The 26,669-nt window shown below is 43.1% G+C and overlaps 1 protein-coding gene across 3 annotated transcripts; it reads left to right on the top strand.

The window, feature by feature from the left end:
- Nucleotides 1-1,976: 1,976 nt before the first annotated feature.
- On the top strand, nt 1,977-26,669 carry CCNB2 (cyclin B2). 3 transcript variants are annotated; one of them, XM_086321256.1, is made up of 9 exons: nt 1,977-2,134; nt 4,005-4,133; nt 4,239-4,352; nt 13,067-13,237; nt 13,791-13,949; nt 15,570-15,806; nt 16,102-16,242; nt 24,832-24,942; nt 26,396-26,669. In XM_086321256.1, exons 1-9 carry the CDS (start codon nt 2,111-2,113, stop codon nt 26,504-26,506), a joined length of 1,197 nt encoding a protein of 398 aa, XP_086177382.1. In that variant the 5' UTR covers nt 1,977-2,110; the 3' UTR covers nt 26,507-26,669. The 3 variants fall into 3 exon arrangements, with proteins under 3 accessions (XP_086177382.1, XP_086177384.1, XP_086177385.1); XM_086321258.1 differs by lacking the exon at nt 24,832-24,942; XM_086321259.1 differs by lacking the exons at nt 24,832-24,942; nt 26,396-26,669 and adding an exon at nt 18,530-18,725.

Raw genomic sequence — 26,669 nt, forward strand, 5'->3', positions numbered from 1 at the left:
TTAGGACAATGGATACATTAACATCTTCTCATGCCACTTAGTAGCTGCAATTATTTCTGTTTTACCTCAGATATGCAGATGATACCACCCTGATGGCAGAAAGCGAAAAAGAACTAAAGAACCTCTTGATGTAAGTGAAAGAGGAGAGTGAAAAAGTTGGCTTGAAATTCAACATTGAGAAAACTGAGATCATGGCATCCGTTCCCATAACTTCATGGCAAATAGATGGGGAAACAATGGAAACCTGAGAGGCTTTATTTTTGGGGGCTCCAAAATCATTGCAGATGATGACTGCAGCCATGAAATTAAAAGACGTTTGCTCCTTGGAATAAAAGTTATGATCAACCTAAACAGCATATTAAAAAACAGAGACATTACTTTGTCAACAAAGGTCCATCTGGTCGAAGCTACGTTTTTCCAGTAGTCATGTATGGATGTGAGAATTGGACTATAAACAAAGCTGAGTGCCAAAGAATTGATGCTTTTGAACTGTGGTGTTGGAGAAGACTCTTGAGAGTCCCTTGGACAGCAAGGAGATCAGACCAGTCCATCCTAAAAGAAATCAGTCCTGAATATTCATTGGAAGGACTGATGCTGAAACTGAAACTACAATACTTTGGCCACCTGATGCGAAAAACTGACTCATTTGAAAAGATCCTGATGCTGGGAAAGACTGAAGGCAGGAGGAGAAAGGGACAACAGAGGATGAGATGGTTGGATGGCATCACCCACTCGATGGGCATGAGTTTGGGTAAGCTCCGGGAGTTGGTGATGGATAGGGAGGCCTGGCATGCTGCAGTCCATGGGGTCGCAAAGAGTCGGACACGACTTAGCAAATGAACTGAACTGAAGAGGAAACAGGTGTAGTCATTTTAGATCCAAGAGAAGGAATTTAATTCAGATCACTTTATTTAAGGCTCATTAGTAGTCCAGAGAAGGAAATGGCAACCCACTCCAGTGTTCTTGCCTGGAGAATCCCAGGGACGGGGGAGCCTGGTGGGCTGCCGTCTCTGGGGTCACACAGAGCCGGACACGACTGAAGCGACTGAGCAGAAGCAGTACTCCAGTAACAGACAGATAAACCATTTTTAAAAGAGTAGGGAGTGATGGGAAATCTTGCTCAAATTCTTAGACGGAGCCTATCATCAGAAGTCATTTCACTACCTTTACTGTGGGCCTTTGACCCTTCCTTTCCTCTTCTCTTTCTGTTTCCTCTCCCTTTTTCTTTCCTCTTGTCTTGTCTTGACCTGATCCTCCCACCCTGCTGCCCAAGGCTGGATCACACTTCAGTTGTCTTTCTCATTTTAAAATCTTCAGCACATCATAATTTATTCGACAAATATTTACTGAGCACCGATCACAACACACACGAAAACAATGTGCCAGATTCCGCAACACAATGAAGAGCTTACTTGAATCACAAGTCACACAAACCGCATTTATCATTTTTTCCCATCTCCTAAGAATCTTAGCTTTAGAGTAAACGCCACAATTCCCAGTCCTTAAGCACACATTTGCATCTCAACCACCTAACACAGCGCATCCCTAAAGGACCCATAGGCGCCTGTTCCACTACCTAGACAGGCCAATCCGACCTAACTTCAACGCAAAACTTGTGGAAGAAGAGTAAATATCAGAAGTGGCATTTTAAGGGTGTTCCCTAGAACCAACTTCCGCGCACCCTGTACGAACGCAGATATCCGTAATTGAGGCCGCGTCAAAATCCAGACAAGGCGTCCTAAGTCTGCTTTTCCAATGAGGCGTTTTATTTTTGTTTGTCTTAGAAGCCGAGATTTTTTTTTTAAATACACCAAGCAGAAAAAAAAAAAAACCTGTTGTTATGACAACAAACGGGTCTGGAAAATTCAGCCAATCAGCCTGCGGAACGGTCTGCGGCCTAGCCAATAGGAAGAGCGCGTGGTACGTAGGGCCGCCCAATGGGGGCGCGAGCGGCGCGGTATTTGAATCCTGGAACTAGACGACTTCTCGAAGATCTTCAGCTTGCGGGCCCGGAGCACAGTCCTAACTTCGCGGCGGAAGCTAGTCCTCTCTGTGTCCAGTCCGCGTCCTTCCCTGGGCGGGGCTGCCACTCTTGCTTGTCCGTTTCCTCATGGCGCTGCTCCGACGCCCGACGGTGAGTGGGCCGGCGACCCTCCGCACGGTCCTGGGCCCGGCCGCGCTGCCTGCTCCGCCGACTTTCGCTTCTCTTTCTCCTCGGCTTTGAACTTCGTTCCAAGCTGCGCCGCTTTCCTCTTCCTGCCGTCGGCTTGGGCCCTGGGGCCTGGCCGGCCCTGAGGCCTATCCCCTACGGCTGACTTCTCCCCGCCTGGCTTCCGCTCTCCCGGTGCTGGCTCCTGGCCTGGCAGTCCCTTCCGCGGGGCGAGGGAAGTGTAGGAAAACGCCTCGGGCCTGGCACTTGTCAAGTGAGTCCCTGGAGCGCTGGGCCTAGGACTGGGCAAGGGGTTCCCGAGAGCGCTTTGTTGTCAAGAGAGTTATCTAAATACAGCTTCTTGGGGTTTTCTTCCTCTTTCAGTCCTTGCCAGCTAAGGAATCAGCGGTGGGGAAGGGGAGAAGGACGAAGAAATTCCGCAGGCTGAAAAGTATTTCAAATGTGTAATCAAGCAACAGCTATGGCTGTTTTTCAAATGTTTGCACATTTCACTTTGTATGAGTTTCCTCTTTATTTCTGCACACGAAGTCTTACAAGGCTAAGTTCGCCAATGTATGGTCTTGTCCCTTTAAAAAAGTAATTTCCTTTACTCAAATGTAATAGAGATATTATTTGGAGCCATATGGCAGACTAAAAGAAGGTCCAAATTCATTTATTTCATCTTTGCAAAAAACAAAGTGTTAATGGTGGTGTGGATTTTTTCTGTGGGTTTGAATCGTACCTGGATCTGCTTTTTTCCTTGCTGAAAAGTAGGGGGCCCTGACACACCTGAGCTCCATCCTCCTGGCTGTAGGCTTGTTAAAAGCTGCTGATTTCCCCTTCCAGATGGATTGACCTAGATTACCACTTCAACCCACAGGAAATTTCGAACACTTTTTAAAATTGGCAGTGACTTGAACAGTGTGACTTTTGAGGATCCTAATAAGTTGAATACATTCTGTATTTAACTGTAATCCTTTTGTGAATGTGAGTCAAACTGATAAGTAATTTTTGTCTAAACTACCCATAAAGTGCTTTCATACTCAGATTCCCTTCTATTCAGGTAAGGCTTGCATATTCCCCTGCCCATCTGTCTGTTCTGGTAGGTCCATTCAAACCCTCTGTTGGAAAATATGTTAAAATTAGGACCCCAAATTATCAAGAATAGTACATGCTGTTTTTTTTCTCCTGAAATGTTTATCACATATAATAAAACAAACTTTTCTATGTAAAACTTTTCTTGTTTTTACTAACAAGTTTTTGTTTCTAAGTGCATTCTAACACGTTAACAATTTTTATTTCATACAATTCACAGTTTCTCTGAATTTGAGATAAAACTATTTTACCCATGAAAACTTTTCTAAATATCCCTAATAAAAGAGAGCTCACATGCTATGGCACCCTCATAGCTAAAAGGCTGTCTTTAAAGATGTTGCCAATCTGAGCACTTATTTGTAGAATCAAAACCTAGTTTAGGTTTTAAACATCTGGCTTTTAAACAGCTTTTTAATATTGTATCTTAATTGCACCTGTTACTCATCTCTGTCCAGAAAGTTTTTTAAATAGATGCCATTCATATACAGGGTCCATATAGGAAATAGCCACTTACCTGTGAAGCTCTTAGTGGGATTAAAAAAAAAAGTGAATGAGTGTATTTGCCTAATTTAGAGTGATGTTATAAATAGAAAGTAGCATTTTTAGACTTCCTAAAATTTGCCTTTCCCTCTCGCAGATAGACCTCAGTAGATTCACCATTGCCAAATCAATTCTGAACCTGAGGATCTGACACCAGCAAAGTATTGTAAATTATCTTAACTTTCAGTAATTTGTTTCCTTGTTTTTTTGTTTTTTTTAGGTGTCCACCGATTTAGAGAATAATGACACGGGAGTTAATTCTAAACCTAAAAGTCATGTGACTATCAGGCGGGCAGTTTTAGAAGAAATTGGAAATCGGGTTACAACCCGAGCCATACAAGTAGCTAAGGTAACAACTGTGAGGGCTGCACCTCTGCACACTAGGTTGACCCTGTAGAGCACTCAGTGGCAACACAGGCTGTCTTGCCCTCTTTACATTTTTTTTTCATTTCAGAAAGCCCAGAACACTAAAGTACCTGTTCCACCCACCAAAACAACAAATGTCAACAAGCACCCGAAACCTACTGCTTCTGTGAAACCAGTGCAGATGGATGTGTTGGCTCCAAAGGTAGGAAATTCTGAATTTACAAGCATACTTAACAGAGTAGCCAGTTTGGGGCTATGGTGTAAGGGCACCTTTATCGTCACTGTCACTTTTGAAGAACATTGATAGCAGGAGCTCTGCTTTAAGACAACAGTGTAGAAAATGAACATCTTTGTAGTAATGGTACTTTAACATAATGTTATGACCTTGAGTAACAGTTAAATACCTTAATACCTAAATAAATTTCATGATCTCAGAGGAAAATTTGATAGATTTTATTAAAAATAATTCACTATAGGAATGAACTTGCCTGTGAAGGGGGTGAAAGCTTGGAATTCTGAGATCTTCACTCATGGAAGAACAGAGCATACTACAACTGAGTATGCTTGTGTATGCGCGTATACACAGTCACTGCTGCAAATCGTGAACTCTGACTGGAATCAACAGTTTTTCTTGGAGTCCTTCCTTATTGCACTGAGTTGACATTATCTATTATAAATCTAGCAAATAAAAGAACCTTGGGGCTTCTCTGGTGGCTCAGTGGTGAAGAATCTTCCTGCCAGTGCAGGATGTGGGGGTTTGACCCCCGGGCCAGGAGGATCCCACGTGATGAGAAGCAACTAAACCTGTGTACCAGCAACAAGAGAAGCCACCATGAGAAGCCTGAGCACCGCAACTAGAGAGTAGGCCTAACTCCTGCAGCAAGAGAAAAGCCCGCACAACAAGTCCTAGAGCAGCTGAAAGTAAAATATAATTAAAAAAAAAAAAACTTTTATTATTAAATATATAGGTATTTACACCTACATATTTGCATATTTATAATTTATTTGGCTGCATTGGGTCTTAGTTGTGGCTTGTGGGGTCTTTTGTTGCTGCGTACAGACTCTAGTTGTGGCGGCCAGGCTTAGTTCCCCTCTGGCACGTGGGATCTTAGCTCACCAACCAGGAATTGACCCACATCCCCTGCATTGACAGGCAGATTATTAATCACTGGACCACCAGGGAAGCCCTGCATATGCATATTAATCTGCTCTCTTAACAGACCCGATTCATTAAATGTTGGTGCTGGGAGAACTCCGGTAGCTTTTTTTCACACTCCACACATCCTTTACCAAAGAACCATGTCTCAAGTTCAGCACAGTCTCACAACTTTATTGTTTCTGAGCCTACTTTTCAGTTGTCTCTGACAACTCACAGAACTCATTCATCAATCTCACGTGAAGCTTTTGCTCTAGGACCACTTTTGTGTTGGACAACTAGTTGATGCCTGGTATCTTTGCACGCAGCAGACACTGGACAGTTTGGCCAATGCACAGTTGGCTCACAGAACTTAGGTTATTATCTCCAGAGGCAAGCGAGATCTTAGAAAGGATTTTATAATAATTCAGTTATGTTGGAGACCAAAAGGAATGCTTTCAAGAAATTCTAAATTAAGGCCCAGACCAATTATCCTTGTCTTATCCTGGTGGCTTTTGGATATGACTAAACTTAGGTGTGCTTCTGAGTAGACACAGGTGAATATTCAAGCTGCTAAGGCATCTGAAGTACATATTTCTGTCTTATTCTTCTTTAAAATTTATTTTTATTTGTTTTTAACTGGATGGTAATTGCTTTGCAACGTACTGTTGGTTTCTGCTGTACAACAGGTGAATCATCCATAAGCATACATATATCCCCTCCTTGCACCTCCCTCCCACCTCCCACTCCATCCCACCCCTGTAGGTTGTTGCAGAGCGCAGGGCTGGGCCCCCGTGTCATACGGCAGCTTCCCGCTGGCTGTCTCTTTTACGCACGGTGATGTGTATATTTCATGGCTACTCTCAGTTTGTCCTGTCCTCTCTGTTCCCCCGCCATGTCCACAAGTCTGTTCTCTACGTCTGTGTGTCTGTTCCTGCCCTGCAGATAAGTTCATCGGTACCATTTTTCTAGATCCCATATTTATGAATTCATATGCTATGTTTGTTTTTCTGACTTATTTCACTCTGTATAACAGGCTTTAGGTTTGTCCACCTCAGTTCATCTGACTCAAATTTGTTCCCTTTATGGCTGAGTATATTCCATTGTATATCAGTACCACAGCTTATTTATCCATTCATCTGTCAATGGACATCTAGGCTATTTTCATGTCCTGTTCATTGTATTAATAAATAGAGCTGCAGTGAACATTGGGGTATACATGTCGTTTTGAATTGTGGTTTCCTCAGGGTATATGCCCAGTAGTGGGATTGCCGGATCACACAGTAGTCTTATTTCTAGTTTTTAAAGGAATCTCCATATTGTTCTCCATAGTGCCTATGTCAATTTACATTCCCACCAACAGCACAAGAGGGATTCCTTTTCTCCACATCCTCTCCAGTATTTATTGTTTGTAGATTTTTCATGATGGCCATTCTGACTGGTGTGAGATGGTGCCCCATTGTGGTTTTGATTTGTAGTTCTCTAATAATGAGAGATGTTGAGAGCATCTTTTCATGTGTTTATTGGTCATCTGTCTGTCTTCTTTGGAGAAATGTCTCCAAAGAAGGTCTTCTGCCACTTTTCTGAGTGTGTTGTTTGTTTTTCTGATATGGAGCTGCAGGAGCTGCTTGTATATTTTGGAGATTAACTCTTTGTCATTTGATTTGTTTGCAATTATTTTTTCTCATTCTGAGGGTTGTCTTTTCATATTGTTTATTTCCTTTGCTGTGCAAAACGCTTGTAAGTTAAATTAGGTCCCATTTGTATATTTTTATTTCCATTAGTCTTGGAAGTGGGTCAGAGAGGATCGTGCTGGTGATTTATGTCAGAGTGTACTGCCTGTGTCTTCCTGTAAGATTTTTACATTTTCTGGTCTTACATTTAGGTCTTTAATCTATTTTGTGTTTATCTTTGTGTATGGTGTTGCTGCTCAGTCACTTCAGTCGTGTCCGACTCTGTGCGACCCCATAGACGGCAGCCCACCAGGTTTCCCCGTCCCTGGGATTCTCCAGGCAGGAACACTGGAGTGGGTTGCCATTTCCTTCTCCAGTGTATGGTGTTAGGAAGTGTTCTAATTTCCTTCTTTTACGTGTATCTGTCCAGTTTTCCCAGCACCATGTGTTGAAGGGGCTATCTTTGCTTCATTGTATATTCTTGGCTCCTTTCTCAACAATAAGGTGCCCGTAGGTGCGAGGGTTTATCTCTACACTTTCTATCCTGTTCCATTGGTCTGTATTTCTGTTTTTGTACCAATACCATACTGTCTTGATGCCTGTAGCTTTATAGTAGTATACTTCTGTCTTCTTAAACCAGGCTTCCTGGTACTGATTGCCCCTCCTGGGGAGAGTAATGACGATTATCCCTAAAAAGGAAACCTTAAACTGAAGCTGCACATACTTATTAAAACACACATCTGATTCTAGTCACTCTTGCTCAGTGCCTTCAGGGTATTCACTTCCCTTTGGATAAAATCTAAGCTCCCTAGCCATGGTCTCCCTCACCTTTCCAGTCGGTTTCTGTCACCTCATACACTACGCTCTCCATTCTCAAATCAATGCTTAGTCCCCAGACTTGCCTTGATTTCTTGGCTTCCCCTGGGACTTTGTACTCGTGTGCCTTTGCCTACTCAATGAGTTGTGCGCTCTCTGAAGACCTTACTAGGTTTCTCCCTAGGACCTCAGGTAGCTTTTCTTATTCCTTCTAGTAGTTCTTAAATTCTTTAGTAGATGAGTTATACCTGTATACCTCTTGCTCACCTGGCCCTTCCTCAATTCAAGACCTTTTCTTTAAGAGGGAAGGGCATGATTTGAATTGCTACATATCCTGTGGCTGTTACTGTTTTCTTCTTTTCTAAGACTGGAAACTGTCATCGTTGAGTTTTTATGTAAGTTAAATTTGTTTATTATCCTGCCTTCTCTTTCTTTCTATATTTTATTACATTAATATGTATTCTTACAGCCTAGCAGTCCTAGGCTATACTTTGAGAAGTACCTCTTATTCTTTAAAAAAAAAAAAAAAGTAATGGTTTATTTATGCTTCATTGCTAAATGCTTGTTTTAACTCCATACAATTTTAATTTGTGTAATTTTTTTTTTTTTTTTTTTAATAATCACCCAGTCACGATAAGAAAATAAAATACTGGGTATCTACTTGCTCAGTCTTTGCTTCCTTCTGTTTTATTCATAGGCTGGAATGTGCTTTCCTGCTTTTTCATGTCAAATACTTTCTCAATTTAGAATAAATTAGTTGATCAGAAGAAAACATTACACTTGCTCAAGAGGGCACTGCCAAAGTAAACGATCAGTTCTAGGAATCTCTGAACCTAGGTGTCTAAGTTTCTTACACTCAGTAAATATTTACTGAACCCTACTATATGTCAGGGGGCCTTCCCAGGTCTAGCAGTGGTAAAAAAAAAAAAAAAAAATCCACCTACCAGGAGGATTTTTCCTCCTGGGTGAACCAGACATGTGGGTTCAATCCCTGGGTTGGCAAGATCCTCTGGAGAAGGAAATGGAAACCCAGTCCAGTATTCTTGCCTGGGAAATACCATGGACAGAGGAGGCTGGTGGTATAGTCCGGTGGGTGGCAAAGAAACAGACATGACTGAGCAACCATGCCAAAAAAAATGTGTCAGGGATGATACAGGTATTTGAGATACCTTAGTGGACAAAATCAGTTTGAATAAATGTAAGGTTATAGAACTTACATTCTGGTAGAAGTAGAAAATAATATGCATAATATATAAATAAAGTCTGTGATATATTGTTGTTCAGTCGCTAGGTGGTGCCTGACTCTCTTGATCCCATGAACTGCAGCACACCAGGTTTCTCTGTCCTTCACATCTCCTTGACTTTGCTGAAACTCATGTCCATTGAGTCAGCAATACCATCCAAGCATCTCAACCTCTGTTGCCCCCTTCTCCTCTTGCCTTCAATCTTTCCCAGCATCAGGGTCTTTTCCAATGAGTTGGCTGCGTATCGGGTGGCCAAGGTATTGGAGCTTCAGCTTCAGCATCAATCCTTCAATGAATATTCAGGGTTGATCCTTTAGGATTGACTGGTTTGATCACCTTGTTGTCCAAGGGACTCTCAAGAATCTTCTCCAGCACCACAGTTTGAAAGCATTAATTCTTCGGCACTCAGCCTTCCTTATGGTCCAGCTGTCGCATAGGTACTTGACTATTGGAAAAACCATAGCTTTGACTGTACGGACCTTTGTTGGCAAAGGTTGTTTGCTTTTTAATACACTGTCCAGGTTTGTCATAGCTATTCTTACAAAGAGCAAGTATCGTTTAATTTTCTGGCTGCAGTCACTGTCTGCAATGATTTTGGAGCCCAAGAAAATAAAATCTGTCACTGTTTTCACTTTTTTCCATCTCTATTTGCCATGAAGTGATATTAGATGCCATAATCATAGTTTTTTGAATGTTGTGCCAAGTGTTTTGAATGTTTTAAGCCAACTTTTTCACTGTCCTCTTTCACCATGAAGTCTCTTAAAAAAAGAAAAAGTCTCTTTAGTTCCTCTTCGCTTTATGCCATTAGTGTGGTATCATCTGTATATCTGAGGTTGTTGATATTTCTTCCCGCAATCTTGATTCCAGCTTGTGCTTCATCCAGCCTGGTATTTCGTATGGTTTACTCTGCTAAATAAGAGTTAAATAAGCAGGGTGACAATATACAGCCTTGATGTATATTGGAACCAATTTGGAACCAGTCTGTTGTTCCATGTCCAGTTCTAACTGTTGCTTCCTGACCTGCATATAGGTTTCTCAAGAGGCAGGTCAGGTGGTCTGGTATTCCCATCTCTTTCAGAATTTTCCACAGTTTGTTGTGATCTACACAGTCAAAGGCTTTAGTTTAGTCAATGAAGCAGAAGTAGATATTTGGAATTCCCTTGCTTTTTTTTGTGATCCAATGGATGTTGGCAGTTTGGTCTCTGGTTCTTCTCTTTTCTAAATTCAGCTTGAACATCTGGAAGTTCTCAATTCACTTATCGTTGAAGCCCAGCATGAAAGATTTTGAGCATTACCTTGCTAGTATGTGAAATAAGTGCAATTGTGCAATAGTTTGAACATTGTTTGGCATTGCTCTTCTTTGAGATTGGAATGAAAACTGACCATTTCCAGTCCTGTGACCACTGCTGAGTTTTCCAAATTTGCTAGCATATTGAGTACAGCATTTTCACAGCATCATCTCTTAGGATTAGAAATAGTTCAGCTAGAATTCCATCACCTCCACTAGCTTTGTTCATAGTGATGCTTCCTAGGGCCCACTTGACTTCCCATTCCAGGATGTCTGGCTGTAGGTGAGTGATCACACACCATTGTTGTTATCTGGATCATTAAGACCTTTTTCATACAGTTCTTCTGTGTATTCTTGCCACCTCTTCTTAATATCTTCTGCTTCTGTTAGATCTATACCATTTCTGTCCTTTGTAGTATCCATCTTTGCATGAAATGTTCCCTTGGTATCTCTAATTTTCTTGAAGAGATCTCTAGTCTTTCCCATTCTGTTGTTTTCCTCTGTTTCTTCGCATTGTTCATTTAGGAAGGCTTTCTTATCTCTCCTTGCTATTCTTTGGAACTCTGCATTCAGATATGTATACCTTTCTTTTCCTCCTTTGCCTTTCTCTTCTCTTCTTTTCTAAGCTATTTGTAAGACCTCCTGAGGCAACCACTTTGCCTTCTTGCCATTTCTTTTTCTTGGGGATGGTTTTAATCACCAATCCTGTACAGTGGTACGAATTTTCATCCATAGTTCTTCAGGCACTCTGTCAGATTTAGTCTCTTGAATCTATTCGTCACCTCCACTGTATAATCATAAGGGATTTGATTTAGGTCATACCTGAATGGCCTAGTAGTTTTCCCTACTTTCTTCAAATTGAGCCTGAATTTTGCAATAAGGAGCTGATGATCTGAGTCACAGTCAGCTCCTGCTCTTGTTTTTGCTGACTGTATAGAGCTTCTCCATCTTCGGGTGCAAAGAATATAATCAGTCTGATTTTGGTATTGACCATCAGGTGATGTCCTTGTGTAGAGTTGTCTCTTGTGTTGTTGGAAGAGGGTGTTTGCTATGATCAGTGCATTCTCTTGGCAAAACTGTTAGCTTTTGCCCAGCTTCATTTTGTACTCCAGGGCCAAACTTATGTGTTACTCCAGATATCTCTTGACTTCCTACTTTTGCATTCCAGTCCCCTGTGATAAAGGACATCTTTTTTGGTATTAGTTCCAATAGGTCTTATAGGTCTTCATAAAATAGTTCAGCTTCGGCATTAGTGGTTGGGGCATAGACTTGGATTATTGTGATATTGAATGGTTTGTCTTGGAAATTAACTGACATCATTCTGTTGTTTTTGAGATTGCACCCAAGTAACTGCATTTTGGACTCTTTTGTTGACCATGAGGGCTACTCCATTTCTTCTAAGGGATTCTTTTCCACAGCAGTAGATATAATGGTCATCTGAATTAAATTCGTCCATTCCCGTCCATTTTATTTCACTGATTCCTAAAATGTCAATATTCGCTTTTGCCATCTTCTGTTTGACCATATCCAATTTACCTCGAGTCATGGACTGAACATTCCAGGTTCCTATGTAATGTTTTTAACAGCATCGGACTTTACTTTCACCACCAGACACATCCACAACTGGGCGTTGTTTACCTTTGGCTCAGCCTCTTCATTCTTTTGGAGCTGTTTTCTCTGCTCTTCCCCATTAGCATCATGGACACCTACCGACCTGGAGGGCTCATCTTTCATTGTCATGTCTTTTTGCGTTTTCATAGTGTTCGTGGGGTTCTCAAGGCAAGAATAGTAAGTGATTTGCCATTCCCTTTTCCAGTGGACCATTTTATCAGGCCCTGACTTGCAGGGACATGCCCTTCAGCCACCTCATGTAGCTGAATGACATGCCCTGTGCCCTGGTTGTCCCCCTACTGGTCCTCGTTGAGCGTGTAAACCTTCACTGGCCATTGAATGTTGGTCAGTGTGCCATCCGGGGGCCAAGGCAAAGGCCCTGCTGGAGTCACCAGGGAGGGGCTCTGGGAAAGGAACTGATGCTGAAGAACGCCCAGGAGTGGGGTGCACCCCCGCCTCACTGCTGCCATTGGCCACCCTGGGGCCGTTACATCACCCAGGAGCAGAGGGCACCCCGGCCTCTCCTCTGTGGTATATTAGGAGGTTATAGATTCGTTGGGTAAAACACTAGAGAGATGAAACGTGTGTGTGTTGGGGGAGGGGGGGACGCTATAGAAACAGATGATAATTTTAAATAGGGGTAAATCTAATTGAAAAGATAACACTTAAGCAAAACTTGAAGAAGAACGTGAGGGAATTACCCACGTGGATACAAGGACTGAGCCTTCTGGGAAGAGGGAGCCTGCTTGTGGTGAGGGAGGCCTGACCAGGAGGCTCATGAGGAGCTAACAGTGGGGAGAGAAGTAAGCGATGGGTTAGCAAGGGAAGAGGAAAGGGCCAGATCATGTAGGGCCCATAAGCCCTACCTGGGCGTACACTGTGAGGACCTGGGTTTTCATTTTGAGTAAAATTAGAGCATTTTTTTTTTTTGACTAAAGTACATTTTTAACTGAAGGATGAGACCATTTTTAAACAGAAGAGTTTATCTCCAAACACTTCATCTACTTGAATTATTCACCTCTTACTCTGAAATGTATTTGTTGGGGCTTTATTATTTATAAAAATGCATGTGATGCTTTTAACCAGTTGACCCTGCATTTGTGATCAAGTCTGCTCCTAAGGTCCATGCGCTTTCCCTTGTGGGTGCAGGGTCCTTCTCCCACACCTCAGGACATCTCCATGAAGGAGGAGAACCTCTGCCAAGCTTTTTCTGATGCCTTGCTCTGCAAAATTGAGGATATTGATACCGAGGACTGGGAGAACCCTCAGCTCTGCAGTGACTACGTAAAGGATATCTACCAGTATTTAAGGCAGCTTGAGGTGAGAGGGCCTTTGTGGTTTGGTTGTACAGCAGTGTGGAATCTGCCACACAGCTGGGAAGGAAATGAAATTCGTTTTTTTTTTTTTTACTTTAAAAAAAATTTATTTAATGGCACCCCACTCCAGTACTCTTGGCTGGAAAATCCCATGGACAGAGGAGCCTGGTGGGCTGCAGTCCATGGGGTCACTAAGAGTCGGACACGACGGAGCGACTTCACTTTTACTTTTCACTTTCATGCATTGGAGAAGGACATGGCAACCCACTCCAGTGTTCTTGCCTGGAGAATTCCAGGGACCGCGGAGCCTGGTGGGCTGCCGTCTATGGGGTCACACACAGTCGGACACGACTGAAGTGACTTAGCATAGCATAGCATAGTTGAATTACAATGTGTTAATTATTGCTGTACAGCAAAATGACTCGGTTATATATACATATATGTTCTTTCTTGTATCCTTTTCCATTATGGTTTATCACAGGACATTGACTATAGCTAAAGCAGGACCTTGTTGTTCACCGAAGTCAGCTTTTTAAACTTTTCAATTCCACCCACAGGTTCTGCAGTCCATAAACCCACATTTCCTAGATGGGAGAGACATAAACGGCCGCATGCGTGCCATCCTGGTGGACTGGCTGGTGCAAGTGCACTCCAAGTTCAGGCTGCTGCAGGAAACGCTGTACATGTGTGTTGCCGTCATGGACCGATATTTACAGGTGAGCCCGCTTTGGGGACTCTGTGCAGAAGAAAAGACCAAAGGCCAGTTTATGAGATGCCAAAGAACTTCAAGTGCTAGGGAAGGCGGTAGTTCAAGCATGTCACACTTCCAGGAATGCTGACCATTGCTTTTAGGTCAGCCTGCTGAAAAATGCCCAGAGGAGATGCTGTCTCACCACAACCATTCATCAAAGGAGACAAACCAGCAGATGGTCTGAAAGTCCATCTGAAGCCCACGGTGCCTTTGGAGGCTGGTTCTCCAGGCCCACTTGCACAGTTTCCATAGTTCAGTACTCTTTGGTGTTAAGCTCTCTTATCTGAAAGATGAAGAGTTTAGCTAGAGAACTTAATAGCTTCCAGCCAGTCATAGCATTGAATGACTGTAGAAGAGGGAGGAGACAGTTTTCTTAAAAGGGCTGGAGGGATGTGTGGGGAGTATACTCAGAATGTGAGGTCTAAAGCAAAGAGGAAGGTAAGAAATGAAGCTGAGAGGCAGAAATAATCATCAAAATATCTACAGTAGTGCAAGAACACTGAGAAGAAATGCCAGACCTTGACCTCTAATGTGTTATCTACCAACTGGTAGTCCTGCAGGTAAGGATTTATTGATTTATTTTTAATTAATTTATTTGGCTGCACCAGGTCTTAGTTGCAGCATGTGGGGTCTGGTTCCCCAACCAAGGGTTGAACCCAGGCCCTCTGCATTGAGAGTTTGGAGTCTTAGACACTGGATCACCAGGGAAGCCCTAAGGTTTTATTTATTTAAAGTCAACATTTATAATATAGGTGTAGGTCAATTACAATGCTGCCCAAACAATACAGTAATATCTGTGTTGATAATAATGACCCTGAGAGTCTGCAAAATGCTAAGCAGCCATAGAGCCATTGGTTTTCATTGTCCAAAAATCCTCAGTGGTATAGAAAGCATTGTCATATTTTTGGCAGATTTTCAATACTGAGAGTTAAAGTAAAACACGCACATTCCTAGTTTAAAAAAAAAAGTCAAGAGAAGGACTTACACTCTAGATTTAGGTTTCCTCTGACACTGAAGCATCTCTGGAAGGGTCTTCAGGCTGAATAATAAGTGTACTTTTGGTGAGGATTAAAGGAACGCTTGAGGCCCCCCTTCCTTGGCCCTCCTCACCTGTTAAACTCCTGCTTTTTCGGTTGGCCTCATCGTGACTCAGACCATGCTGAGTGCCACATTGGGGCTTCCCCAGACACTCAAGCCAGGACGATGCGAGCAGAGCACTGCCTGGGAGCTTGGTCATCAGGCTAATTCTTCCCTGTCAGCAATTGACTGATCTTGGGCTGGTGTCTGCATCTCTTCTCAGGCTATCTAATTGTGAGGGAAAAAATATGTACTGCCCAGGATTTTTGTGAGGATTCGATGAGATGATTGAATCTCAGCCCTGTGCCTGGCACAGAGCGAGCACTCCATGACAGGCAGGTGCCGCATGCTGTGGTGGTGGCTGGTCAGCGCTGAGGTTCCTGGGCCTTAAGAGAGGTGTGAGCAGGGCTGATGTGGGCTTCTCCAGGATTTGGTTTGCTCTCACTTTCCTCCACCCAGAGCCCCCGTTCTCCTTGGTTAAGACTTCTGGCACATTGTTCTTCTTTAGGTTCAGCCAGTCTCTCGTAAGAAGCTTCAGCTGGTTGGCATTACGGCACTGCTCTTGGCTTCCAAGTATGAGGAAATGTTTTCTCCAAACATCGAAGACTTTGTTTACATCACTGACAATGCTTATACCAGTTCTCAAATTCGAGAAATGGAAACTCTGATTTTGAAGGAACTGAAATTTGAGCTGGGTCGACCGCTGCCGCTACATTTTTTAAGGCGGGCGTCGAAAGCTGGGGAGGTAAGTGCCTCCAGTTCTCTAGGAGACTTTATTTTGCTGTTTGTTGTCTCATCCCAGAAATGATCCAATGAAAGGAAAGCTTATGAGTTGATAGGAAACATTTCTTAGACAAGTCCTAATACTTGTCAGTTCTTAAAAGACTTTATGTTCTGTGTTTGTAATATGCTGGGGAACAGATCAATGCCTGGGAAGGAAAAGAGATTTCAGTGGCTTTGAGTTCCTAGATCTCACCCAGAATTTTTCAGGAGAGTAGTAACAGCCGTGCTTCTTTCCATCTCCGGCTGTTTTTTCGTAGGTCGATGTTGAACAGCACACTTTAGCCAAATACTTGATGGAGCTGACTCTCGTTGACTATGACATGGTGCACTATCACCCTTCCAAGGTGGCGGCAGCCGCTTCCTGCCTGTCCCAGAAGGTTCTAGGCCAAGGAAAATGGGTGAGTATTGAGTTTAAGAAGAAATGTACTAGCTATATTTTAGGGCCTCTTGATATGAAATGTTTTAGCATTTTCACAGTGCTGTACTTGAAATAGCTGTTAAAAGTCCACAGGCCAAAAAGAGCCTCTGGAATGATGCAGGTGGAGACTGGGGGACTATGCCGTGGTATATTACACATGTGTTACAGCATCGTCAAGAGTGAGGAAGGCCACTAGAACTGAGGCAAGAAGATTTCTGGGTTATTTTGTTAAGTGAAACAAGCAAGTTGTCAAGCGCATAAGACAAAATAGGGCCAAGACCTGACCTTGTTTAGAAGGGTAAAGATGAATTGAGCCACTTTCAGGTTCATTCAAGTAGTCAAAGATGTCAGCTGCTCCCTGGGTTCTTGTTTCGAACATCAAAAAGGATAGCAGTGAAACATAGGGGACTGTTGCCTGCAGTCAGAGGAGCAGTTTTGTGGACGAGCCCACTCTTGACCACCACTAAACAGTTTTATTTATTTATATTTTTTTTAAAAAAGCACTTATTTATTTGGCTACACCAGGTCTTAGTTGCAGCATGTGGGATCTAGTTCCCTGATGAGGGATCCCCTGCATTGGGAGCACAGAGTCTTAGCTGCTGGACTACCAGGGAGGTTCCTATTAAGCAGTTTCAGAGTCCACAAACAGCAGAGCAAACACATTAGCTGAACCCAGGAGGCAATAAGACCCCATCTTATCACAAGATCACAAAGCCAAGGCAGATCCATGTGGTTCCAACCTTTGTCTGCATGGCCTGTGATGGATACATGCAAGATTGCCAGGGCGCCATGGTGAACCTGTTCCTCTACACAGTCGATAGAGTTTACATTTATATAAGAAAGAATGGAAATAAGAGAGAGGGGATATGTATGTGTGTGATGTATTTGCTCATTTTTCAAAAAACATATAAATGGAAATGAATGAAGATGGATACCTCTGGGTGTGGGTATGGGGAAGCAGGACTCCTGGTTATAATTTTTTATTAGCTTGTATACAACGTAATGTAACTTTTTTGACTTTTGAACAATATTGGCATTCTATGCAAATCCTGAACTGGAATTAAGCAGAAAAATGTTACTATATATTCAGAGTGGCAACAGAGAGAAGAATTAATTCTGGTAGCTTTTGAACACAGCATTCTGACTGTGCATCTATAGTGGGATGTGAAGGTCAATAAAATGAACAAAAAAGGTCACATTTAAAGCTTACTTGGGAGGTTCACTAATCTGTTAATAGGAGGTAGTAGTCTGTTAGAATTCTGAAAGTATGTTGTAGGATAAAGCAAATAAGAGTAGACCTTCCTTGGTGGCTCAGACAGTGAAGAGTCTGCCTGCAATGCGGAGACCCAGGTTCGATCTCTGGGTCGGTAAGATCTCTGGAGAAGGGAATGGCAACCCACTCCAGTATTCTTGCCTGGAGAATTCGACAGAGGAGACCATCTATGGGATTGCGTAGAGTTTGACATGACTGAGCAAATAAACATTCATGTTATTAAGGATGAAAACTCTCACTGTAAGAAGATAAAATATTGTTAACAAACAAAAAGAAAACCCTGTAATATTAATTCTGTTTTAGAAACATCAATAAATTAATAATGAAAGGACCAGAAAGAGTGATAACCCAGTAGCAATGAAGATGCCTAGTGCTCTCATCTTAGATACTCAAGGCATGACCCACTAGGAACTAGGGCTCCTTTGAGAAATATCTGATTTCAGAACTATGGCAGGGGAAGTACACGGTGAGCCTAGAGCAGTTTATAACAGGGAGCAAGCAAATTCTCAAACATCAATGGGGTTATGTCAAAAGAGGACATAGAAACTGGCTTGAAAGGGTTCCTTCTGACTACAGTTGAGTATTAAAAAGAATTATGATCCAATAGATTATAATGCATTAAAAAATGCATGAGTCCATAATGATAAAAAAGGAAGAAAGGAAGATGAGGAAGAGAGGGAGGGAGTTAAAAAAAAATTCAGTAGAAAGCCCAGCTAATTAGAAATAATGGTAGAGATAGAAACCCACCATTTTTAAACCCCCAGTGACAATTGATTCCAGCAAGGATCATCAATTGATGATTATAAGGATTAGGTAAAATAATTTTGGAGAACAAGATTCATATTGTTCTCCAAGTATCACCCCTCAGTTGCATAGTGATTCTGAAGAAAACCTGTATCTTTGACAACCTGACTTGACCTCCTTCTCATGCAGTAGGAAGTATGCATTTTCCCCTATCGACAATTCATGTTCAAAATGTTGTATTTGAATCTAGCCATCAGGAAACAGACAAATCCAGAATGTGGGAAATTCTCAAACCAGCTGGCCTGGATCCTTCAAAAAAGTCAGTGTCACTTAAAGCCAAGAAAATGGGAGTTTGAAATTAAACACCAAAGACAACAGCAACCAAATGGACTGTGTGTACCTTATTGGACCCTGGATATATATTAAAAAAAAAAAAATCTGTAAAAGATATTTTTGCAGCAATTGGAGAGATTTGAATATTGACTGTATAATAGATGATACTATGGAACTGTTGATGTTTCTTATGTGATAAAGTTATTGTGGCTAGGGAGGAAAATATCGATAGTTTTTAGGAGATACTTGTGAAACATTTAGAAGTGATGTGTCATGGTGTCTGCAACTCACTTCCTTTTCCATAATTTATTTTCATTTATTTTTGACTACGCTGGGTCTTGTTGCTCATGCAGGCTTTCTCTCGTGGTGGTGAGGGGGCTACTCTATAGTTGTGCTGCACAGGCTCCTCATTGCAGTTCTAGGCTGCACATATTTCAGTAGTTTCGACTTGTGGGCTCTAGAGCGCAAGCTCAATAGTTGCGGCACACGGGCTTATTTGCAGCACAGCATGTGGAATCTCCTGGAACCAGGGATCGAACCTATATCCCTTGTATTGGCAGGCGGCTTCATAACCCCTGAACCACCAGGGAAGTCCTACGACTCACTTTCACATGGTCCAGCCATTCGATGGCTTCACATATCACATACAACTTTTGCTGAACCGTGTGAAAGTGAGTTGCAGATGCTATGAGTGAGTGGCAGGGGAGGAGAAGAGGAGGAGAGAAAGTGGTGAAATATTAAGAACTGATGAATCTGCACAAAGACTATACAGATATTCATTATTTTATTCTTTCAGTTTTTCTATAGATTTGAGATTATTTGACATAAAAATAGGCAAGGATGGGGAGGTGGGAGGGAGGTTTAATAGAGGGGCATATATGACATGAGTTTGAGCAAACTCCAGGAGATGGTGAAGAACATGGAAGCCTGGTGGCTGCAGTCCATGGGGTCGCAGAGTCGGACATGACTGAGCGACTGAACAACAACAATGGTTTATTAACGCTGTTGTATAGCAGAAACCAACAAAACATTGCAAAGCAATTTTCCTCCAATTAAAAACATTAAAAAACACACACACAAAATTGGAGACAAAAAGTCACTGGTCCACGGAGGGCACGTGATCTTGGTACCAGTGGCCCATTTTAGTCTTATTAGAGCTGCTTCCTTGGCTCTAAACCTAGCAACTGTAGGCCTCCCTGTTTACTGGCAGTTAATATCAAAATGCCAGTAGCTGTGTGTTACATCAGATTCACTCTTGCTTACTTCTTTTTTCCTTTAAACTATTTTAGGATTAAGGTTATATTGTGGTTTATTTTCCCAATTATATTGTGCATATGAAAGTGGTGTGTTTTAGCTTTTAGAATTTTATCACAAACTGAAATCATCAGGTTACATATCTTCATGCAAAATAAGTCTTACTATCAGTCAACAGCTGTCTTTTTTGCTTAAATTTTGTTCTCTGGGAGGCTCGGTGTACATGCTTCTGAGTGCTGTGGCTTTTCTCGTTCTTAACCATGAGGGCCCAACAAGAGAGCCCTGTGTGTTGTGTGCTCAAGTTCCTTCAGTCGTGCCCGACTCTTTTGCAACCCTATGGGCTGTAGCCTGCCAGTCTCCTCTGTCCATGAGATTCTCCAGGCAAGAATACTGCGGTGGGTTGCCATGCCCCGCTGCAGGGGATCATGGCCATGCCTCCCTGACCCAGGGATCAAACTTGCTTCTCTTGTGTCTCCTGCATTGGCAGGTGTTCTTTACCACTGGTGCCACCTGGAAAGTCATAATTCTTTTGGGTTTCATAGCTTAGATTGCTGCTTATGTCCCAGTTTCTTTCTTTCTTTTTTTTTTAAATTTATTTATTTTTGGCTGTGCTAGGCCTCCCTTGTTGAGCGCAGGTTTTCTCTGGTTGCGGCAAGCAGGGCTACTGTAGTCACTGTGCATGGGCTTCTTACTGCAGTGCTTTTCTGGGTATAATGCGTGGGCTTAGTTGCCCCATGGCATGTGAAATCTTCCTGGACCAGGGATTGAACCCGTGTTCCCTGCATTAGCAGGTGAATTCCTTTTTTTTTTTTAAATTGAAGGATAATTGCTTTACAGTATTGTCTTGGTTTCTGCCGTACATCAACATGAATCAGCCACAGGTATACCTATGTCCCCTCCCTCTTGAACCTCCCTTCCACCTCCCACCCCATCACACCCCTCTAGGTTGTCACAGAGCCCTGGTTTGAGTTCCCTGGGTCATAAAGCAAATTCCTACTGGCTATCTGTTTTACATATGGCAGTGTGTATGTTTCCATGCTACTCTCTCTGCATTTGTCCTGCCTTTTCCTTCCCCCTCCCCCTGTGTCCCTAAGTCTGTTCTGTGTGTCTGCATCTCCATCACTGCCCTGCAAATAGCTTCATCAGTACCATCTGTCTAGATTCCATATGCATGTGTAAATATACGATATTTTGTTTTTCTCTTTTTGACTTACTTCACTCTGTATGATAGGCTCTAGGTTCATCCACTTCATTAGCACTGACTCAAATGCTTTCCTGTTTATGGCTGAGTAGTTTTCCATTGTACATATGTACCACAGCTTCTTTATCCAGTCATCTGTTGGTGGACATCTAGTTCGCTTGTCCTAGCTATTGTAAATAGTGGTAGCAGGTGGATTCTCTTTTTAAAAAAAATTAATTAATTTAATTGGAGGCTAATTACTTTACAATATTGCGGTGGTTTTTGTCATACATTGACATGAATCAGCCACAGGTGTACATGCGTCCCTGAACCCCCTTCCTGCCTCCCTCCCCACCCCATCTCTCTGGGTTGTCCCAGAGCACTGGCTTTCATTGCCTTGCTTTATGCATCGAGCTTGCACTGGTCATCTGTTTTGACTATGCCAAAGCCTTTGACTGTGTGGATCACAATTCAGTTCCATTAAGTTCAGTCACTCAGTCATGTCCAACTCTTTGCGACCCCATGAACTGCAGAACGCCAGGCCTCCCTGTCCATCACCAACTCCCAGAATTCACCCAAACTCACGTCCATCGAGTCGGTGATGCCATCCAGCTGTCTCATCCTCTGTCATCCCCTTCTCCTCCTGCCCCCAATCCCTCCCAGCCTCAGAGTCTTTTCCAGTGAGTCAACTCTTCGCATGAGGTGGCCAATACTGGAGTTTCAGCTTTAGCATCATTCCTTCCAAAGAACACCCAGGACTGTTCTTTAGAACTGAGTGTTCTAAAGAACACTCCTTTAGAATGGACTGGTTGGATCTCCTTGCAGTCCAAGGGACTCTCAAGAGTCTTCTCCAACACCACAGTTCAAAAGCATCAATTCTTCGGCACTCAGCTTTCTTCACAGTGCAACTTTCACATCCATACATGACCACTGGAAAAACCATAGCCTTGACTAGACGGACCTTTGTTGGCAAAGTAATGTCTCTGCTTTTACAATAAACTGTGGAAAATTCTGAAAGAGATGGGAATACCAGACCACCTGACCTACCTCTTGAGAAACCTGTATGCAGGTCAGGAAGCAACAGTTAAAACTAGACATGGGACAACAGACTGGTTCCAAATAGGAAAAGGAGTACATCAAGGCTGTATATTATCACCCTGCTTATTTAACTTATATGCAGAATACATCATGAGAAATGCTGGGCTGGAAGAAGCACAAAGCTGGAATCAAGATTGCTGGGAGAAATATCAATAACCTTAGATATGCAGATGACACCACCCTTATGGCAGAAAGTGAAGAGGAACTAAAAAGCCTCTTGATGAAAGTGAAAGTGGAGAGTGAAAAAGTTGACTTAAAGCTCAACACTCAGAAAACGAAGATCATGGCATCTGGTCCCATCACTTCATGGGAAATAGATGGGGAAACAATGGAAACAGTGTCAGACTTTATTTTTCTGGGCTCCAAAATCCCTGCAGATGGTGACTGCAGCCATGAAATTAAAAGATGCTTACTCCTTGGAAGGAAAGTTATGACCAACCTAGACAGCATATTAAAAAGCAGAGACATTACTTTGCCATCAAAGGTCCGTCTAGTCAAGGCTATGGTTTTTCCAGTGGTCATGTATGGATGTGAGAGTTGGACTGTGAAGAAAGCTGAGCGCCGAAGAATTGATGCTTTTGAACTGTGGTGTTGGAGAAGACTCTTGAGAATCCCTTGGACTGCAAGGAGATCCAAGCAGTCCATTCTAAAGGAGATCAGTCCTGGGTGTTCTTTAGGAGGAATGATGCTAAAGCTGAAACTCAAATACTTTGGCCACCTCATGTGGAGAGTTGACTCATTGGAAAAGACCCTTATGATGGGAGGGATTGGGGGCAGGAGGAGAAGGGGATGACAGAGGATGAGATGGCTGGATGGCATCACTGACTCGATGGACATGAGTCTGAGTGAACTCTGGGAGTTGGTGCTGGACAAGGAGGCCTGGCGTGCTGCAATTCATGGGGTCGCAAAGAGTCGGACACGACTGAGCGACTGAACTGATCTGAACTGAATATACATGTTTCAATGCTATTCTCTCAAATCATCCCACCCTCACCTTCTCCCACATAGTCCAAAAATCCGTTCTTTACATCTGTGTCTCTTTTGCTGTCTTGCATGTAGGGTCATCATTACCATCTTTCTAAATTCCATATATATGTGTTAATATACTGTATTGGTGTTTCTCTTTCTGACTTCACTCTGTATAATAGGCTCCAATTTCATCCATCTCATTAGAACTGACTCAAATACATTCTTTTTTATAGCCGAGTAATATTCCATTGTGTTTATGTACCACAACTTCCTTATCCATTCGTCTGCCAATGGACATCTAGGTTGCTTCCATATCCTGGCTATTGTAAAAAGTCCTGCACTGAACACTGGGGTACATGTGTCTCTTTCAATTCTGATTTCCTCGGTATGTATGCCCAGCAGTGGGATTGCTGGGTTGTATGGCAATTCTATTTCCAGTTTTTTAAGGAATCTCCAGACTATTCTCCGTAGTGGCTGTACCAGTTTGCATTCCTACCAACAGTGTGAGAGGGTTCCCTTTTCTCCAGCACCCTCTCCAGCATTTATTGCTTGTAGACTTTTGGATAGCAGCCATTCTGACTGGCGTGAGATGGTACCTCATTGTGGTTTTGATTTGCATTTCTCTGTTAATGAGTGAAGTTGAGCATCTTTTCATGTGCTTGTTAGTCATCTGTATGTTTTCTTTAGAGAAATATCTATTTAGTTCTTTGGCCCACTTTTTGATTGGGGTCGTTTATTTTTCTGGTATTGAGCTGCATGAGCTACTTGTATATTTTGGAGATTAATTCTTTGTCAGTTGTTTTGTTTGCTATTATTTTCTCCTATTCTGAAGGCTGCCTTTTCACCTTGATTATAGTTTGCTTCGTTGTGCAAAAGCTTTTAAGTTTAATTAGGTCCCATTTGTTTATTTTTGTTTTTATTTCCATTACTCTGATAGGTGGGTCATAGAGGATATTGCTGTGATTTATGTCAGAGAGTGTTCTGCCAATGTTTTCCTCTAAGAGTTTTATAGTTTATGGTCTTACATTTAGATTTTTAATCCATTTTGGTTTATTTTTGTGTATGGTGTTTAGAAAGTGTTCTAGTTTCATTCTTTCACAGGTGGTTGACCAGTTTTCCCAGCACCATTTGTGAAAGAGATTGTCTTTTCTCCACTGTATATTTTTGTAGCAGGTGGATTCTTAACCACTGAGCCACCAGGGAAGTCCCCCGGTTTATTTCCTAGTCCTGAACCTCTTCCCCTGACTGCCAGGATGGATATCTGGGCTTTCAACTCCCCACTGGATGCTGCCACGCTGGGCTGTTAAGCGGGGACTGAGGCGTGCCCTTAATGTCAGCCCTTTCTGGGCTGTTTATACTGTGTCCCTCTTTCCTTCCCCTTTCAGTGTGGCAACAGAGGCAAGCCTGAAAGCTTTGTTAGTTGAACTAACCTACTTATCTGTGCAACCTTCTTTAAAATGTAATTATTTGGGACCTTCGCCATTTGATTGAGCTGAGAGTTTTTGTAGTGTCTTAACTTAGTCCAGCTCAGAGCCAGAGTCATCCTGTGTTTCCTGGCAGCTTTGCTGATACTGCGATAGTGGTTGAGGCTGAGGCTGAATTTCCAGCAGGGAAGGATATTTTTATAGCTTTTACATCACTAATGTCAGCATATGTAAGATGTGCTCTCCTAAGGGAGAGGGGATTTCATCTCGCGGCTGCTTTGCACTGTGTTCCAGAACTTAAAGCAGCAGTATTACACTGGCTACACAGAGAGCGAGGTGCTGGAGGTCATGCAGCACATGGCCAAAAACGTCGTGCGTGTCAACGAGAACATGACCAAGTTCACCGTGAGTACTCTTCCCGCACCTGGTCAGACTCTAGGTTACGGGTTCAGGGTATGAGAGGACGGATGTGTATGTGTTTGCATCTTCATGTAAATACTTTGGCATGTGTGTGAGTCTGTTTCACACATGTTATCTTTCTCTAGTAGACCAGGGGCTGGAGCATACAGATAAACCCTGAGAGCTGACGGCCTTTACAACAAGGTAGATGGGCTCCCTGTGTCCAGCCCCAGGCAGCTGTTCAGTGCATTACCCATGTTCCACCCAACTTTCTGGGGCGGGCGCACCACGAGCAGGGAATGCCAACCTGCATGTAAGGGCCCGGCTTGAGTGGCCCTCTGGAAGGCTTGGGTATTCGGGTGACCTCATGCAGGGCCTTTGTCCAGCATCTTTTAGGACAGTGACTGAGAGGGACTGCCCAGGTGACACTAGTGGTAAAGAAGCCACCTGCCAGTGTGGGAGACATAAGTGACGTGGTTCAGTCCCTGGGTGGGGAAGAGCCTCTATTCTTGCCTAGAGAATCCCATGGACAGAGGAGCCTAGTGGACTCCACTCCATAGGGTCGCAAAGAGCTGGACACAACTGAGCAACTAACACTACAGTGCACCTGAACAGCAAGCGTGGTGAAGGAGGCGAGGCAAGCAGCCCATTCAGGAAGAGTCCTGGCGGCCGGCGTCTGTCTCTTTATGGCCCACCTGAGAGGAGAAACCAGGGGAGACAGGGTGCTGTCCTGTGCCTGTGTGATGCTGAGTATCAGGGCTCACCCAGGGTCTGGTGGCGAGAGCAGGTGTCCTCACGGTCTGGCGTGCGTCCTCCCTTGTAGCTTCAGCATAACTTAGCACACCAGGGAAGCAGTGTGTTTCGATCCTGAGAGTGTCCTCTGGGACCTGAGCACCAGTTACCGCTCATCTTTATGGCCAGTTACTGCTCCAGTGCTGGTAAATTTGTTACGTCCCAATGGCACTAGATATGATAAACAGCTCCTATCTCCACCGCTTGTGAGAGAAAGTCTGCTCTCTGGACCTTGAAATCGTTTGTTCCCCGTCACCTGTGCTACCAGCTGGGTTTTATCCATTCCTAGGCATGGCAGGAAATTGCCCTAGAGCAGTGTTCATCAACCTTTTCAGCACCAGGGACCAGTTTCATAGAAGACAATTTTTCCATGGATGGGATGGGGGGCATAATTTCGAGATGACTAAAGCACAATTACATTCATTGTGTACTTTATTTCTATTATTTTTACATTAGCTCCACCTCAGGTCATCAGGCATTCAATCCCAGAGGTTGGGGACCCCTGCCTAGTGCACTTGTGATCTTTACTGGTTTGGCATCATCATACCCTTTGGAGATTGTGGATCTGGCCCTTTGATACTTGTAAATTAGACTAGGAATAAGGTGTAAGGTTGGGGGCGTCGTGGGGGGCTCCTGATGTGTGCTTAATCGCTGATGACTTCTGCAGGCCATCAAGAATAAGTATGCAAGCAGCAAACTCCTGAAGATCAGCACGATTCCTCAGTTGAACTCAAAAGCCATCCAGGAGCTTGCCTCACCTCTGCTGGGACGGTCCTAGGCTCCAGGGCCCTGGGGAAGAGTGTGTCGTTCGTGCACTTTGTCTTGCTGATCTGGAATTCCTGAGTTTGTATATAGTCCTCTGGTCTATCTCATGAAACCTCTTAGACCAGTTTTCTAAATGTATATTGAGGAAAAATAAAGCTATCGATTTTCTTAAGGTA

Source organism: Bos grunniens, chromosome 10 (genome assembly GCF_055505025.1).
Source record: "Bos grunniens cultivar Pamir isolate PY7600 chromosome 10, Bosgru_T2T1.0, whole genome shotgun sequence".
Classification (NCBI taxonomy): domain Eukaryota; kingdom Metazoa; phylum Chordata; class Mammalia; order Artiodactyla; family Bovidae; genus Bos; species Bos grunniens.